The following is a 14,727-nucleotide window of genomic DNA, read 5'->3' on the forward strand; positions in this document are numbered from 1 at the left end:
GATGATGGATAATCGCAGAAACTACCAGCTGGTCTGCTCCAGGGGTTGGATTCTCTGACATACTAGAGTTATTGCCGATCTCATTGAGGATTGGGTTTTTCGGACCGTTCTTTCTTTTCCTTATTGCGCCCTCCTTCCTCCCTCTTGCTTGCCTACTTTCATCTGACATAATTTGAGGTGAAAATTGAGGTACTAGCTCTGGTGTTCTTTCTAGATCTGAGCTTGTCTGGTAATTAGAGAGCTGGGAGGCCGACAGATCCACATTGTTTGGCAGGCTACGCCTGTCCTTACAAAGGGACCTCTGTCCTACATTGTTCTCAGGTGCAGGAGTTCTGGCTTCGGCTAAGTTACCCATAGAAGATCTCTTAGCAAACGCTAAGTCCAAGGACACCCTTTCCTCCATTAAAGAGATACTTTGATCAATGAATGAGTTTGCCTTGGTAATAAAATCATCCATGGGGCCTAACAGCTTACCCACATTTCCGGGGGCCTTGGTTTTGTTTCCTCTAGTTAGTACCATTTTTCCTATTAGACAAAGACAGGGGAAAGTTCTAAGATAGATATAAAATCAGCGAAAGAGAATATTTCGGGGGTCGCAGGGGCAAAGTCAATGAAAAAACAGTACATACGTTTCAGAAAGGATTGCAGGAAGTGAAAGTTAATGGGGTGGCCCAGTCCAGTCTCTCACGTCCTCGAACGGCCTCAAACGGCCCGCCCTTTGCCCGGGCTTCGCTCCGTGCTTCGTGCCGCGTGCGCGGGTAGTGGACGGATTACGTACGTGTACAGTGTGGGCGTGGCTTCCGGGGAGAGCGGGCCAGGTGTGTGGAATTGGCCTCGCAGGGACTCCTGGTCACTGGAGTCCCTGCCGTGCGCTCGCAGCCCAGTTGAGCCTCCACAGCCCCTGATGTATTTTCAGTGAAGCGGAACCCGCGGAGCAGGTCCGGCGAAAAGTTTTGGCAGCACAAGTGTTGCGATGCAGGTCAGTGTCAAGGGTCCTTATCTCCTAATTCTCCTCGTGGAAGTTTGGTATCCCACCAGTTGGGCGAAGGAGGTCTGGTTTTCAGAGTCCTGTGCAGTGTGGGCGTGGCTTCCGGGGAGAGCGGGCCAGGTGTGTGGAATTGGCCTCGCAGGGACTCCTGATCACTGGAGTCCGTGCCGTGCGCTCGCAGCCCAGTTGAGCCTCCGCAGCCCCTGATGTATTTTCAGTGAAGCGGGACCAGCGGAGCGGGTCCGGCGGAAAGTTTTGGCAGCACAAATGTTCCGATGCAGGTCAGTGTCAAGGGTCCTTATCTCCTGATTCTCCTCGTGGAAGTTTGGTATCCCTCTAGTTTCTTTGACTCTTTTTCTGGGGGAGGTGCTTCCCCGGTTGTTTGGGAGTTGGCCCTTTTACGTGCGTTGGCCACTACCAGTGAATCAAGTGGTAACTGCCCTTTGATGTAAGTAGGGTCTGTAGGGGCTGCCCTATACTTCTTCTCTATTCTGGGGTCGATTACCCTTGCCCTGGCTGTGTCCTTAAATATGTCAGGTGCATGTTTCAGAACTCCCTTTAAAATGGAAGTATTTTGCCACTTTTTTCTGATGTAGGGAAGGTGTCAAACAAGAAGTCTTCTTCAACGGGGTCATTATGCATATCCACGTTGTGGAACTGTGCAGCCCTATCTAAAAACTACTGTGTCGTCAGTAGCAGACGGTTTAGTAGGATAAGAGGACATGTCAGGGATGAGATGGGTGTTATAAGGGTCAGTTGGCTCTTCCCATGGTTCCTGATGGTCAGTGTTCTGTGGGAAGTCATATTCAGGCTGTGGCTCATCCCCTGTGTTACCCTAGTCGTCCCCGTGATGAGAGGGAGAGTAAGGAATATAAGGATTGAAAGGAGTAGTAGGTATGATTGGTTGAAAAGGAATGAAGGGTCTAGAAGGAGAAGTCCCAAAGTCTTTTTTCTTCAGTGGAATGGGGACTGAGGTTCAAAGTTTAAAGGCCTCTTTTTCCTATGCAGGATGGTAACTTTACCAGTCTGTGGGTCAATAAATATTTTTGCTTGGTCGTCTGAGGGATCTGGGTGGAAGAGTTCTTTCTCAACAGTCCTGGGTTGAACCTTAGGTTTTGGTTTGTAGACTACTTTAGGTTTAGGAACCGGCTTTTTCTGCTCGGGCCTTTTTTCGGGTCGACTGGCTTTCGGGTCGATGAGTTTTTTGTGCTCCGTAGGGTTCTTCGGAGAAGTGTTATCTCCCGAGTCGATGTTTTTGTTTGTATCGACTGGAGTATTTACTTTTTTCGGCTGAGCGTCTTTCCCGGAGTCGATTGTCTTTTTTGGATCGGCTGGCGTCTTCGGATCCGGTGTTTTCAGTCCGAGAGGACGTTCTGGCTTGGACGCGTGCTTTGGTACGGCGCCTTTTGCTGGGTCGATGTTTTTCGGTTCCGAAGGCTTGTTTGGGTCGGCAACCTTCTTTGGTTCGGCGCCCTTTGGTTGTGTGGCATTGTTCGGGTCGACAACGTGTTTCGGGTCGACAGTTTTGGGCTGTGTGGCCTTCTTGGGGTCGACAGTCTTTTTCGACTCAACGCTCTTTGGCTGTACGGTCGCTTTCGGATCGACCCCCTTCGGGTCAGCGACCTTCTTTGACTCTGGAACCTTCTTCGGGACGATGTTACTGGGCCCTGGGGTTTCTAAAGGTTTCGGTTCTGAGCCGGATGGCGGGGCAATTGAAACTTTATGATCTTGGCTAAGGCCTTTTGGCGATGCCTTGACCGGAGCCGTTGTTATTGGGGTAGATGGTGTCGGGGGCAGGGTACTCACGATTTGCCCCGGCGGGTTCTTGTCATCGGAGTCAGAGTAGTCCTCTACAGTGACGATCTCTAGGTCCGAGTCCGGCGCCTCTAGTAGTTCTTGGTCGTCATCGAAGATGTTGTCCGGGTCTGGTGCCTGTCGCTGCATTTCTTGCCTGGCTGCACGTCGGTTCCGAATAGTTTTCTTGGATCGAAACTGTGCACCGGCCGGACAGCTTTCCTCTTTATGGTCTGGGGAAAGGCACTTGTTGCATACTGAGTGCTTATCAGTATGTGGGAACTTGGCGTGGCATTGTTGGCACCTTTTAAATAGGCTACTTTCCATCGACGGTCGGCTCACGTGGCGTCGAAAAGGCCCAACAGCCCGCGTCGACGACTGATTGGAGATGGAAGGCTGGATCGAGTAGAGAGGTACCGATCGAGAACAATATTGTCGAACCGAAGGCCTTCTGGCCTTCAGAAAAGTTTTGTTTTCGCTTCTGAAGTTGGAGTATAGGAGTTTGCATCCGAACCCAATTGCGGAAAAAAACAATCCGAGGATGGAGAGGATGCCCATGCGCACTGTAGTCCAAGGGAGGAGTCACCTATCTTGTGATACTTCGAAAACTCTTCCAAGACAACAAGTGCAATCATCCGGACCCAACACTAGGCGGCGATCTATGCACAAGATATGAATTCATCAGCCCACATGCCTCGAACAGACTGGTATTCCCAAACACCGGAGATGGGCTAAGACCACCACCATCACCTTAGTGAACACTTGGAAGCACTGGTAAAGCCAGAGGAAAGCACTGAAAACTGAAAGTGCTCTTAGCCTACCTGAAACGGAAGGATATAGACATCTTGCAAATCCAATGCTACCATCCAGTCTCGTGGATCTAGGGCACATAGTCCTTTGGGCAGAGGTCTTAGACCTAGGATGGTGTGAAGGTCTCCAACCACTGGAAATAATTAGAACAGCAGCTAGTCCCGATCTCTGTAGCTGGCACCCTCCTCTCTATGGCTCCCTTGGCCATGAGAACATGAACTCTAACAAGTGGTCCTCTGGAAGGTTTAGTGCTGTGGGTGGCATAACCGGGAGATGAGGCAGGGTAGGGTGTAACTGTGTACCAAAACTTTATTGCAGGTGAAAGATAATGCGACCTCCTACTGGGCGATTGTGTGTGACCTAAAGTGGCTTTGTAGCAGCTACAGGAGCTGTGGTATGTGCAGATTGTTGCCCCTGGGGGACTGGACACTGGCAGCCGCCTGTTCCTTTGCTTCTGCCTTAAAAGGATTGGAAGGATTACGGTTGTAGAAAATCCCGTCATTGTTGGTATCACCTCGTGAAACCACGATAGGGGTCAAGCTTTTGGGGGGACCGGCAAAATGAACAAGGGAGAGCTTGCAGTGGCTCTGCTGTCCTTAAAATCGTTCATGGGCCAAGTCAGTCTTGTCTAGAAGAAGAGACAGTTCCCATCAAAAGGCATGACAATAAGTGACTGCTTAACATCACTAGAGAACTGGCATTATGCAATCCCAGCACAGCACCATGCTGTTTCAGACGGTTCTACCCAGGCAATTGGTAGTGCCCAGGCCTGACCTGATGGAGTACCTTGCCATGTCTTAGTCATCCTAAATAAGGGGCTGGAGTTAGGCCTCACATCAGGCACCGTGGGCAAAACGTCCGCCACCATGTCCCATAATGCATGTGTCTATCACCCCAGGAGGCAGCTGGTATTGACAGACCTGAGGGCAAGGCTGGTAGAGGAGAATACTAGTTTGGCCAATAGCTCCAGCGCTTCAACTCCTTGTCTGCCGGGGTGGTCAGAAGCACATTGGGATTTACATGGCTTGTAAAGGCCTTAAACACAAGGCTTTCAGGTGAAGGGTGCTGGAGAAGGAAGGGTCCCACGGGGAAGACCTGCGTCGCCTTGCAATCTGCCTACTGACTGGAGGGCAGGATCCTATTTTCACCCAGGTGCCCAACAGCGGTTCAGTAAGTGCCTCATTAAAGGACAGAAGAGGATCTTGGTTATTTTGTCTTGGAAGGTGGACTTCTATTAGTACGTGTGGATAAGAAAACAAGTTACTTACCTGTAACTTTAGTTCTCCAGTATTGGAAGCTTTCATAGATTCACATGCCTGAATCATTCCCAGTCGTCGAGACGGGAGTCTCCAGTATATAAAAAAGCAGTGCTTAGTAGTATAACAAACTGAAAAGAGGTCTTTGTTATGTAAAAAAGGCCCAAACTTTTCCCTGAACCAATCAGAGCTCCTCACCCTCTAGAACACTCCTGAGAGAACCTTCTGCCCCTCAGATTTTTCGCGCACTTATGCACCTCGGATTTAGCACTTCCTGTGCTAAATCCGAGGTGAGCCTCTCAGGGGAGGAGGGTGGGTGCATGTGAATCTATGAAAGATTCCAATACTGGAGAACTAAAGTTACAGGCAAGTAACTTGTTTTCTTACTCCAGTATTGGAACTTTCATAGATTCACATGCCTGAATCAGAATAGCGAGCAGTGAAAAAAAAAATAAAGCACATTTCTGATACATTTCAAAATCATGCCATACCATTTGAAAATGAAGCATAATCTCATATACATATATATATATATATATATATAAATATATAAATATTTATATAAAATGTGACTTTGTAAACAAGAGAAAGTATTGATGGAGGGATGTAAAAAAGGCTCACCGTTACTAGATGATATTCCGCAGTACCACCTCTCCCTCCTCTGCATCCGATTCTGCAGCTGCCGCCAAGCAGTAGTGCCTCGTGAAGGTGTGCGTAGATGCCCAGGTCGCTGCTCTGCAGATATCCTGAATTGGCACTCCTCCAAACAGGGCAGTGGATGTGGCCACCGCCCTCGTGGAATGGGCACGAACTTGTGCATTCAACGGCTTTCCAGCAGCTTGATGACAGTAGACATTCGCACTGGAAATCCATCTGGCAATTCCCCTCTTAGACAGCGGGAAACCTTTCCTGGGTGCGCTGAAAGCGACGAACAACTGAGAAGACTTGCGAAACGCCTTAGTTTCTTTCAGGTAAAATATCATACATCTTTGAACGTCCAGCGAGTGTAATACTCGTTCCGCTGCTATTGACAGATGAGGAAAGAAACGTTTCAATACCAACGGTTCGTTCAAATTAAAGTCAGTTGGCACCTTCGGACTGAACTTCGGGTTTGTCTTGAGTATCATTCTATCTTCTTGAAATTGTAAGAAAGGCTCCTGAATCGTGAGCGCTTGAAGTTCCCCTACACTTCTCACCGAAGTCAATGCAATGAGAAGGGCCACTTTCCAGGACAAGAACTTCGGGTCTGCCCTGTGTATCAGTTCAAATGGTGGCTTTATCAATTGAGAGTGTACAATATTCAGATTCCATAATGGTGGTGGAGGCTTCACTGGAGGAAAGACCCTGAATATTCCCTTCATAAACTGTTTGATAATCCTTGATGACCATAAGGATGGGCCTGACGATTATCTCCTGTAGCGGGATAACGCAGCCAAATGCACCTTGATGGAGGCATGTGCTAATCCTGACTTTGCCAATAGCAGAATGTAAGGAATAATTTGATGATGTGCAGCAGTAAGAGGGTGCACATTATGCCTCTTACACCACTGACAAAACCTCTTCCATTTCATCCTGTAGGTTTTGTTGGTACTTTCCGCTCTGGCCTTGGACAGGATCTCTCTACACTCATGTGGGATGTTCAGATGGCTAAATTCACAGTGTTCAGGATTTCGGGTCCCGATGGAGCACCTGCCCCTTGGACATTGTTAGAAGCGATGGAATTGGACGCAACCGAATTGGACGGTCCGTCGACAGTAGCAGCAGTTCCGTGAACCAGTGTTGTCTGGGTCACCACGGGGCTACTAGGATCAGTCTGCACGGCTCTTTCTTGATCTTCACCAGTATGCGGGGGAGAAGTGGAATTTGAGGAAAACCCTAGGCAAAGAAGCCGGACCATGCCATGGAAAACGCATTCCCCCAAGATCCCGTCTGGGGAAGCCAGCTTGCAAAGTACTGGCATTTTCTGTTTTCCTTTGTAGCGAAGAGGTCCACTATCGGCGTTCCCCATCTTTGAAAGACGCGGTCCAGGATCCCCTGGTCTAGCTCCCATTCGTGGCAGGACGATTTGAGCCTGCTTAGAGTATCCGCCTTGACAGTTTGATCCCCCGGGAGGTGTTCTGCTGCCAATGATATTCCTTGCTGAAGAGCACATTCCCATATCTCCTGGGCCTCCTGAGACAGGGAGAGAGATCGTGTTCCCCCTCGCTTGTTCACATAATGCATCGCCGTAGTGTTGTATGTTCTTATCAACACCGGCGAACCTCTTATCCTTTGTAGAAAAGCCAGCAATGCCAATCGGGTCGCTCTGAGCTCCAGCAGATTTATGTGTAATTGCTGCTCCTGCGCCTTCCAACGACTGCTGACTTGAAGGTCCTGAAGGAAAGCTCCCCATCCTTCTAACGACGCATCCGTCATAACCACTAGAGGAGCCGCTCTTGCCAGAAATGTCAGACCTTGAGACACATTTGCTTCTTGCATCCACCATTTTGCTGCCTGTACCATCACTGGTGTCACCCCTATTGTATCGTCGAAGGATCCCTCCGCTTGTCGCCATTGGAGATCGATCTGTTCTTGCCATGGTCTCATCCTTAGCCTGCAGCAAGGTACCAGGGGAATACAAGATGACATTGTGCCCAGTAAGGATTTGTGCCTGCGGACTGAAAGAGACTTTCTTTTTACAAAGTCTAGGAAGAGGGACACAATCCTTGGTTGCCTTTCCTCGGAGGGAAACGCCTTGTTGCATTCCGTGTCCAATTTTGCCCCCAGAAATGTGATCACTTTTGCTGGGCGGAGGTTCGATTTTCCCTCGTGGAGAGTCAATCCTAGTTTGGCGAATAAGTCTATGGAGGCCTGTGTGGACGCTCTGGCCTGTACCTTTGATGGTGCCTTGACTAACCAGTCGTCGAGGTAAGGAAATATTTGATGTTTTTGTTTCCTCAACACAGCCGCCACTGGAGCCAGGCATTTCGTGAACACCCTTGGCGCTGATTTCAAGCTGAATGGCAGTACCTTGAATTGGTAATGTCTTCCGGCTACCCAGAACCGAAGGTACTGCCTGTGTGCAGGATGTATCGACACGTGGAAATGCGCGTCCTGTAGGTCCAAAGTAGTCATATGATCTCCTGGGTTTAATAACGGAAGGATGTCCTGCAGAGACACCATCCTGAAAGATTGTTTCTTGAGATAGGTGTTTAAGGATCTGAGATCCAGAATGGGGCGCCACTGGAGCTTGTTTTTCTTGATAAGAAAAAACCGGGAGTAAAACCCCTTGTTTTCGTGGGCTTTCGGTATCGGTTCTATTGCTCCCTTTCGGAGCATTGTCCGAATCTCCTGCCGGAGCTGATGAAGATGGTTGGCTTTCTGGTGCATCGGTGGCGTACAAGGGGGCGCTTGAAGAAATTCTAAGGTATGACCGAATTTAACTATTTTGAGGACCCATTGGTCTGTTATTTTCCGCCAATTGTTAAGATAGTGAGCAAACTTTCCACCCAAGGGAGCATCTGACATTGTCGGAAGATGGAGGTTGTCATTGTCGACGGGCGATGTCCTTTCGTCAGCCACCCCGACCTCTTGGAGTTGATTTTGTGTATCCTCCTGATTGACGCTGGCTGTACTGTTGACGGTAAGGCTGCGATGAGGACGCATAAGAAAATCTACCCTGTTGGTATCCTCCTCTATACGAGGATTGTCCTCTACCCCTGGATCAACGAAAAGGGGCTTTCCTGTATTGAAGAGTTCCTAGAGCCTTTTCCGTATCCGTATCCTTTTTGATACTCTGCAGAGTATCATCAATATGCTTTCCAAATAACTCTTCTCCATTGAAAGGGAGGTCTAAAATTTTGTTTTGCACCTCCGGCCTAAACGCTGTTGCTCACAGCCATCCCTGCCTGCGTAGTACCGCCGCTCCTCCCAGGTATCTAAACGCTGTGGTCCATATATCCATAGCGCAGTCTATAACTTCAGCCGAAGTCTTCTCCCCTTCCATGAGAATCTTCTTCGCTTCCTGTTTCTCTGGGTCCGGCAACTGGTTGATGTATGGAGATAGGTCACACCACATTTGCCTGTCGTACCTTCCCAAGATAGCGAGGGCATTAGCAGCTCTCACTAACCGAGCCGACATTAAGGAAAACCTTTTTCACGCATTATCCAACCTTCTGCCCTCCTTGTCTGGAGGTGCTGCGATCGGAGCAGATGGGTTCCTGGATTTCTGTTGTGCCGCCTGTGTAATAACAGAATCCGGTTTGGGATGACCCAAAAGGCAAGCAGGAGCATCCATGGGCGCTTTATACTTCTTATCTAGTCTGGCCAGAACCGGCGTTACCGCCGCTGGCGTCTCCATGACCTGTAATCCTTCCTTCCAAATATGGGACACTATAGGTAGGGCTCGCACGGATTTCTGATACGAATCCTTGAAGTCGTATAAAAAACATTCAGTCTTCTACTCGGTCATGGTCAGTGCAAATCTCTTAGTGGCTCTTTCCATCAAATTATGAAAACCACCAATGTCCTCCGGTGGAGAATCTACCGGTTTCTGTGGAGGGGTAGACGGTGAGGGGGCGATATATTCATGCCATTCTTCACTTGTGTCCTCAATTTCCCCATCCTCATGATCGTCATCCGAGGAATCCTGGTGTGCTGTCGGTGGTGGAGACCTAGCAGTAGGCTCCGGCACAATCTTCCTCCTCCGAACAGGTGTCCCTGGTACCGATCGTGGACGTGGAGTAAGCTCTGGGGCCTGTTGAGCGACTGGAGTAGCTGGGTATCTCTTCCTATAATCTTCCAACATGCCTTGTAGATCCCTCAACAAAGAGAATGGCACACTTGTCCTCCTCACTTTGCTGTTGGCGATATCTGTGCTCCTGATAAGCCCCATATTCCTCCTCAGAATCCTCTTCCTGGTACTTGGCCTGTTATCCTCCTCATCTGAATCTTCCTCTTCCAGCAAGTGAGACGGCAGCAATGGGGAGACCTTGCTCGGAGATGTAACCTCTGTTGTTATAGGTTTTTTCCAAGGCATCAACCTTTTTTCTGGTGGTTTTTCCCCCGTCGACGAGCCCGTCGACGAGATTGCCATCGCCGACCAAGTCATTGTCGTCGACGCCACCGTCGACGTCGTAGTCACAGTCGATGCGGTCTTAGTCGACGCGGCCGTCGACACAGCTGTCGTCGACACAGTCCTCGTCGACGCTGCAGTCGTCGACGCCGTTGACGCGGTTTTCTCACTGGCTTTAGCATTATCCTTTGTCGACGACGGAGGTGTTTTTGTCGTCTTCGATGATCCCTTTTCATCGACGGTCCCGCCTACGGTGCTGAAACAGTACCCTTCTCCTCAGAAGGCGTAGAAAATTACCTCTTGATTATAATCTTGATTTTCTGGGGTGATTGTGGTGGATGTGAGGCGGATTTCACAATCTTTACCTCACTAGCAGAACCCTTCTTCCCCTTAGCGGAGACTGAAAGGGATTTTGAGGGACTGCGCCCTGAAGACCCTGGAGTGGTCTTTTTTGGGGCCTTCTCAGGTCTTTCCCCTGAGGAATGTGTCTGAGGAGATCTACTTCTCTTCTGAGATCTTAGACGCCACAGATTCCTCTTCACTCTCGAGTGAGAGGATCTCCTTTCTGGCCTTAACCTTCTGAAGCCAGATCAGTAGCCTTCCCTCACGTTCTCTCAAGGTCTTATTTGAAAAGGTACAACATACCTTACAATCTGCTGCCTTATGGTCTGGATAGAGGCAGTAGATGCAGTCCTTTTGAGGCTCATCGGTATAAAGTCTCTTCTTAGAGCAGGTGGAACAAGCTCTAAATAACCCTTTCTTCGCTTTCTCGGACATGGTAGATGAACAAACCTCAAATCTAGTCAACATACTGTAAAAAGTAAAGAATTTGAGGAGAGCTCAAAGGAGACTCCCTAGCACAACGTGCGGTAGAAAAATCTGAGGGGCAGAAGGTTCTCTCAGGAGTGTTCTAGAGAGTGAGGAGCTCTGATTGGTTCAGGGAAAAGTTTGGGCCTTTTTTACATAACAAGGGAAATGGGCCTAGGCCTCTTTTCAGTTTGCTATACTACTAAGCACTGCTTTTTTATGTACCGGAGACTCCCGTCTCGACGACGGGGAATGATTCAGGCATGTGAATCTATGAAAGTTCCAATACTGGAGTAACGTCAAGTACAGTGCGCAGGCTGTTATCTTTTTCACTGGTGCGAAGGAGGTTGACTACTCTGTGGCCATAGTAGGTAAGTGTGATTGGAGGGCATTGTCCGGGGATGTATCCAAGCCACTAGATTACTGCACAACCGGGAGTAAACTTTCATCAACGTCGACAATACTGGAGCTTTTACTGTCTTCAGAATTTTCATGGAAGTGGTACAGAAGCATTTCAGGGTTAGAGCTGGGGTATTCTCGCTGTTGAGACCAAAGTTGGAGTTGCTCTGGTTTCGTGTTGGAGTCTGAAATGATAATCACACCCCCTTCGCTGTTTATAACATCCAATTAAGTGTTGAGGTTGGACCGGAGTAAAAATGCACCTTGGGGCAAGGTCCAGTGGCACAGTTAGCACTAAGGAGTGGATCACTCAGTTGTACACAGATTTGAGGTCCCCTCAGATCTGTAGGGCCTGAAGATGCACTAGAAACATTCAGTCAGGTACCAAAAATGAGGTGCATGGCCACACAAGTCTTTTTGTTGCAGTGTTGCAGTGAGGCCAGGGATGTCGACCCAAATCAGGAGGAGGGTCCGAATCGGGTTCCTGGCATGGAGTTTGCAGTATCAAAAAACTCCGAATGACGGAAGTGGGCAATTAAAGAGAAGTGTTTGGGATTATGCTTCTTCGACTTTGTGGATATTCCTGAAGACTTCAACTTAAATGATGACTGGCCACAAGATCAGCCCGGAGTGCAGGAGAACCCTTGGCATCTACCAGAACTAGGCCTTTCTCGAATTCAGTCATTGCTCAGCAATGTACAGCATGACTTTAGGGTTGCGGATGACCTTGGGGGTCATGTTGGTCTACTTGTAGCACAATGTTGAGTTGTGTTTGGACCTCAGACACCAGAGACAGACCTTGTGAGGGTCTGTGTCTGACATCTGCTTTTGCCAGTTTTTGCATAGCTTAAATTCTGTCACTTTAGGATTATTATTATTATTATTCTGAAGAAGAAATTCTGGCATTCATGATGGATGCTAGGAATCTAGCTCTGTATTTACATCGTAAAGGCATTAAAAACAAAACAGATGTCAGCATGTGGAGGTGACATGGATAAAAAAGCCCCGCATCTGGGTCAGGAGTAACCGGACATGGAGCCGTACAGCGCTGCCTACCACCATACTAGGGAGTGGTAATGAAAAATCTTCTGGATCCAGTCCAAGGCCAGATAACATTTACAAGGTGAGGTATCTGCAGTGGGAAGTCTCCATCAGAATTTGACTATTTAACCATGCAGTTAATTACTGTCAATTAATGACTGTCCATTCCAAAATGAAAACCAAATGGAATAAACGTTTTCTGGATACGTGACTGAGAAGCACTGGTGAGGCCATTCTAAAGAGCAATTAAGAACAAGCTACTCGAAAGTGAAAGCAGTAAAGGGATCTAAAAGAGAAGCTTGTAACCATGTGGAGTGGTGTGGCTCACTGGTTAGAGGCGGCAGACCCGGAAGCAGAGGACGGCCCGGGACCAGGGTTCAATTCCCGACGCGGCAGGGTCGTGCTCCAGGGTCAGCGGACTCGATAATTCTCGCCTCGGTGCCTACTCTAACCAGGGATCACACTCGGAGAATCAGGGCATTAGCTTGCCTCATCTCCACAACGGCACCCCACAAACGCCGGGGATGCCTGGTTTCACATTGGAGATACCCAGGAGGGAACATCTCACAGGGAAAGCCAGGACGGGTTCCCCAGTGGTCTATAGCGCCAGGACGCCTCCGGGTAGCAGTGCGCTTTACAAGACACACACATTTACATCTACCATCTGCAAGTCTCGCTGGATGGGAATTTGCAATGCTCTTCACAACAGGACAGAGGATGCCACATTTAAGAGTTACTAACAAAGAGGAATTTCAAAGCTTCACAGAGCAGGAAGGAAAGGCATCTTGAGATGGGGTGTTGATGCGGTCACTAGTCCCCATTACATCACTAACACAAGTTCAAAGCTGTATTTCTGTAGAATGCTCTGTAAATTAACAAAATACTGAGGAGGTACGCTAGATCTGACAAAGAAATGAGTAACATGCAAGTTACAGGTTACACATTACTACTCTGCTAATCAAATATTCATCTTTTTTTAGGTTGGCAAAATGAACTGCGTGGAGCTGTATAACAAGGATTTCTGTACAGCAGCATGTTGAGGCAAAGGCAATGACCCTTCCAAGCTTGAAGCTTTAAGAGCAGACTCAATCCGTTTGTTTTCCAAACTTACGCCATCGCAGCCCTGGTACAGAAGATACAACTTGTTTATGTCTACAGTGGGCAAAGCTAGTGCTTAAATTGTAAAAGATAAACATGCAGGGGCCTAAAATGCTTCTTAGGAGCCTACAGTTGACACTACCAAACACAAAGCATGTCTAATCTCAATTCCACCTCATGCATCTTTATTCCCCCATCTGACACTTTCTCTCTATTCATCTCACTCTCTGAGGCTCTTTCATCCTTGCAATCTCCCTTTTCACTATTTTCATATTATTCATTTGTTCCTCCTTTTACCTTTGTTGCCCTTTTCTCTGCCTTGCTATGGGACAAAGAGCGATGATGAAAGATAAGTCAACAATCCCAAAATAGGAGTGCTGGTATCCTTCAGCCTCAACTATTGGCACAAAGAAAGCACCAAGCAAAACCTTACCTGTTATGATCCAAGCACTCCACCACTTTGCCAAAGGTGCCTTCTCCCAAGCCTCCAACAATCTCATCTGCAACACAGAAGGGCAAAGTGCATGAGAATAAGGGGAGTTTTGAGAGGGGCCAGGTGACCCCGAGTTTCACTACATAAATTTTTTTTAAAGGTGGTAGGATGGACATATGGCTACACTTTACACAGAAAGTTCTATGGCGTGTCTCAGGCAATTACTGATCGACCCATTTAAGAGCCGTATGCATTAGCAGCCCTTTCAGCACAATAAGATCTGGTCTAACAAGGGGGATAGATAGTAGAGAGGTAAAGTTTTACGAAAAGTGGCTGTACATCGCTCTTGAAGCCAATCGCCGGTCCGGCACACCAGATGGCCTTCCTTGTCATCTTCCACGCTCTTGCCACGTTTACTGCTCTGATGGCTTCTCTGTGCACACCGCCCCCCGAAAGCACCATCCAGCCCAATCACGCAGCGGCAGGCAGTTCACATGGGCAATGAGGAGTCCGTCAAAGGCAGAGACGACGAGGTGTGGTGGCGGTACGATTTTCCAGTTCCCAGCATGTCATAAGGCACACAGCATATATAACGATAGGGATATATTGCAAGGGACACGTCAAGACACAAACTGGCGTTTAGTTAAAATAAAATAAAAAACAGAAAAAAAACAAAAATAATAAATAGCTACAGGTATTTTAGTGAAGCTGACTCAAGCCTATGCCCTTAGAGCTACCTTTTCTACAAAATGAGAACAAGATAAATGCAATCATGTCAACTTAAAGGACGTTTTTCACTCAAGGCACTGTCATTCGTAACTTTTGGCAGAAAACACAACTAGCTTTGCTGTGGGGCCGGTGGCTGAAGCAAGCTTGGAAGAGTGTGGGTAGGGGAAATTTACAAATGTATATTAACACTGCACTTTAGCTTTCTCTCCATAGTGCCCCCAAGTGAGCAGTGTCTATTTTTGCTACGTAAGAGCAAGGAGACTTGGAGGAACATTAGATAGCACACTTTGAGGCTCTTTAAACTGGTGTGATTTGAAAA

General features: G+C 48.1%; 1 protein-coding gene across 2 annotated transcripts in view; it reads right to left on the reverse strand.

The window, feature by feature from the left end:
• The window catches only part of CLK3 (CDC like kinase 3), a 372,256-nt gene that overhangs the window by 234,963 nt on the left and 122,566 nt on the right, over positions 1-14,727 (reverse strand). For both annotated transcript variants that reach the window (XM_086959344.1, XM_086959345.1), the window contains exons 4-5: positions 14,019-14,112; positions 13,680-13,746 (exon numbers count right to left, since the gene is read on the reverse strand). In XM_086959344.1, coding sequence (XP_086815470.1) covers positions 13,680-13,746; positions 14,019-14,112 — 161 coding nt within the window. The remainder of the gene's footprint in view (positions 1-13,679; positions 13,747-14,018; positions 14,113-14,727) is intronic.

The sequence above is a fragment of the Lissotriton vulgaris genome, chromosome 2_2 (assembly GCF_964263255.1).
Source record: "Lissotriton vulgaris chromosome 2_2, aLisVul1.2, whole genome shotgun sequence".
Lineage (NCBI taxonomy): Eukaryota > Metazoa > Chordata > Amphibia > Caudata > Salamandridae > Lissotriton > Lissotriton vulgaris.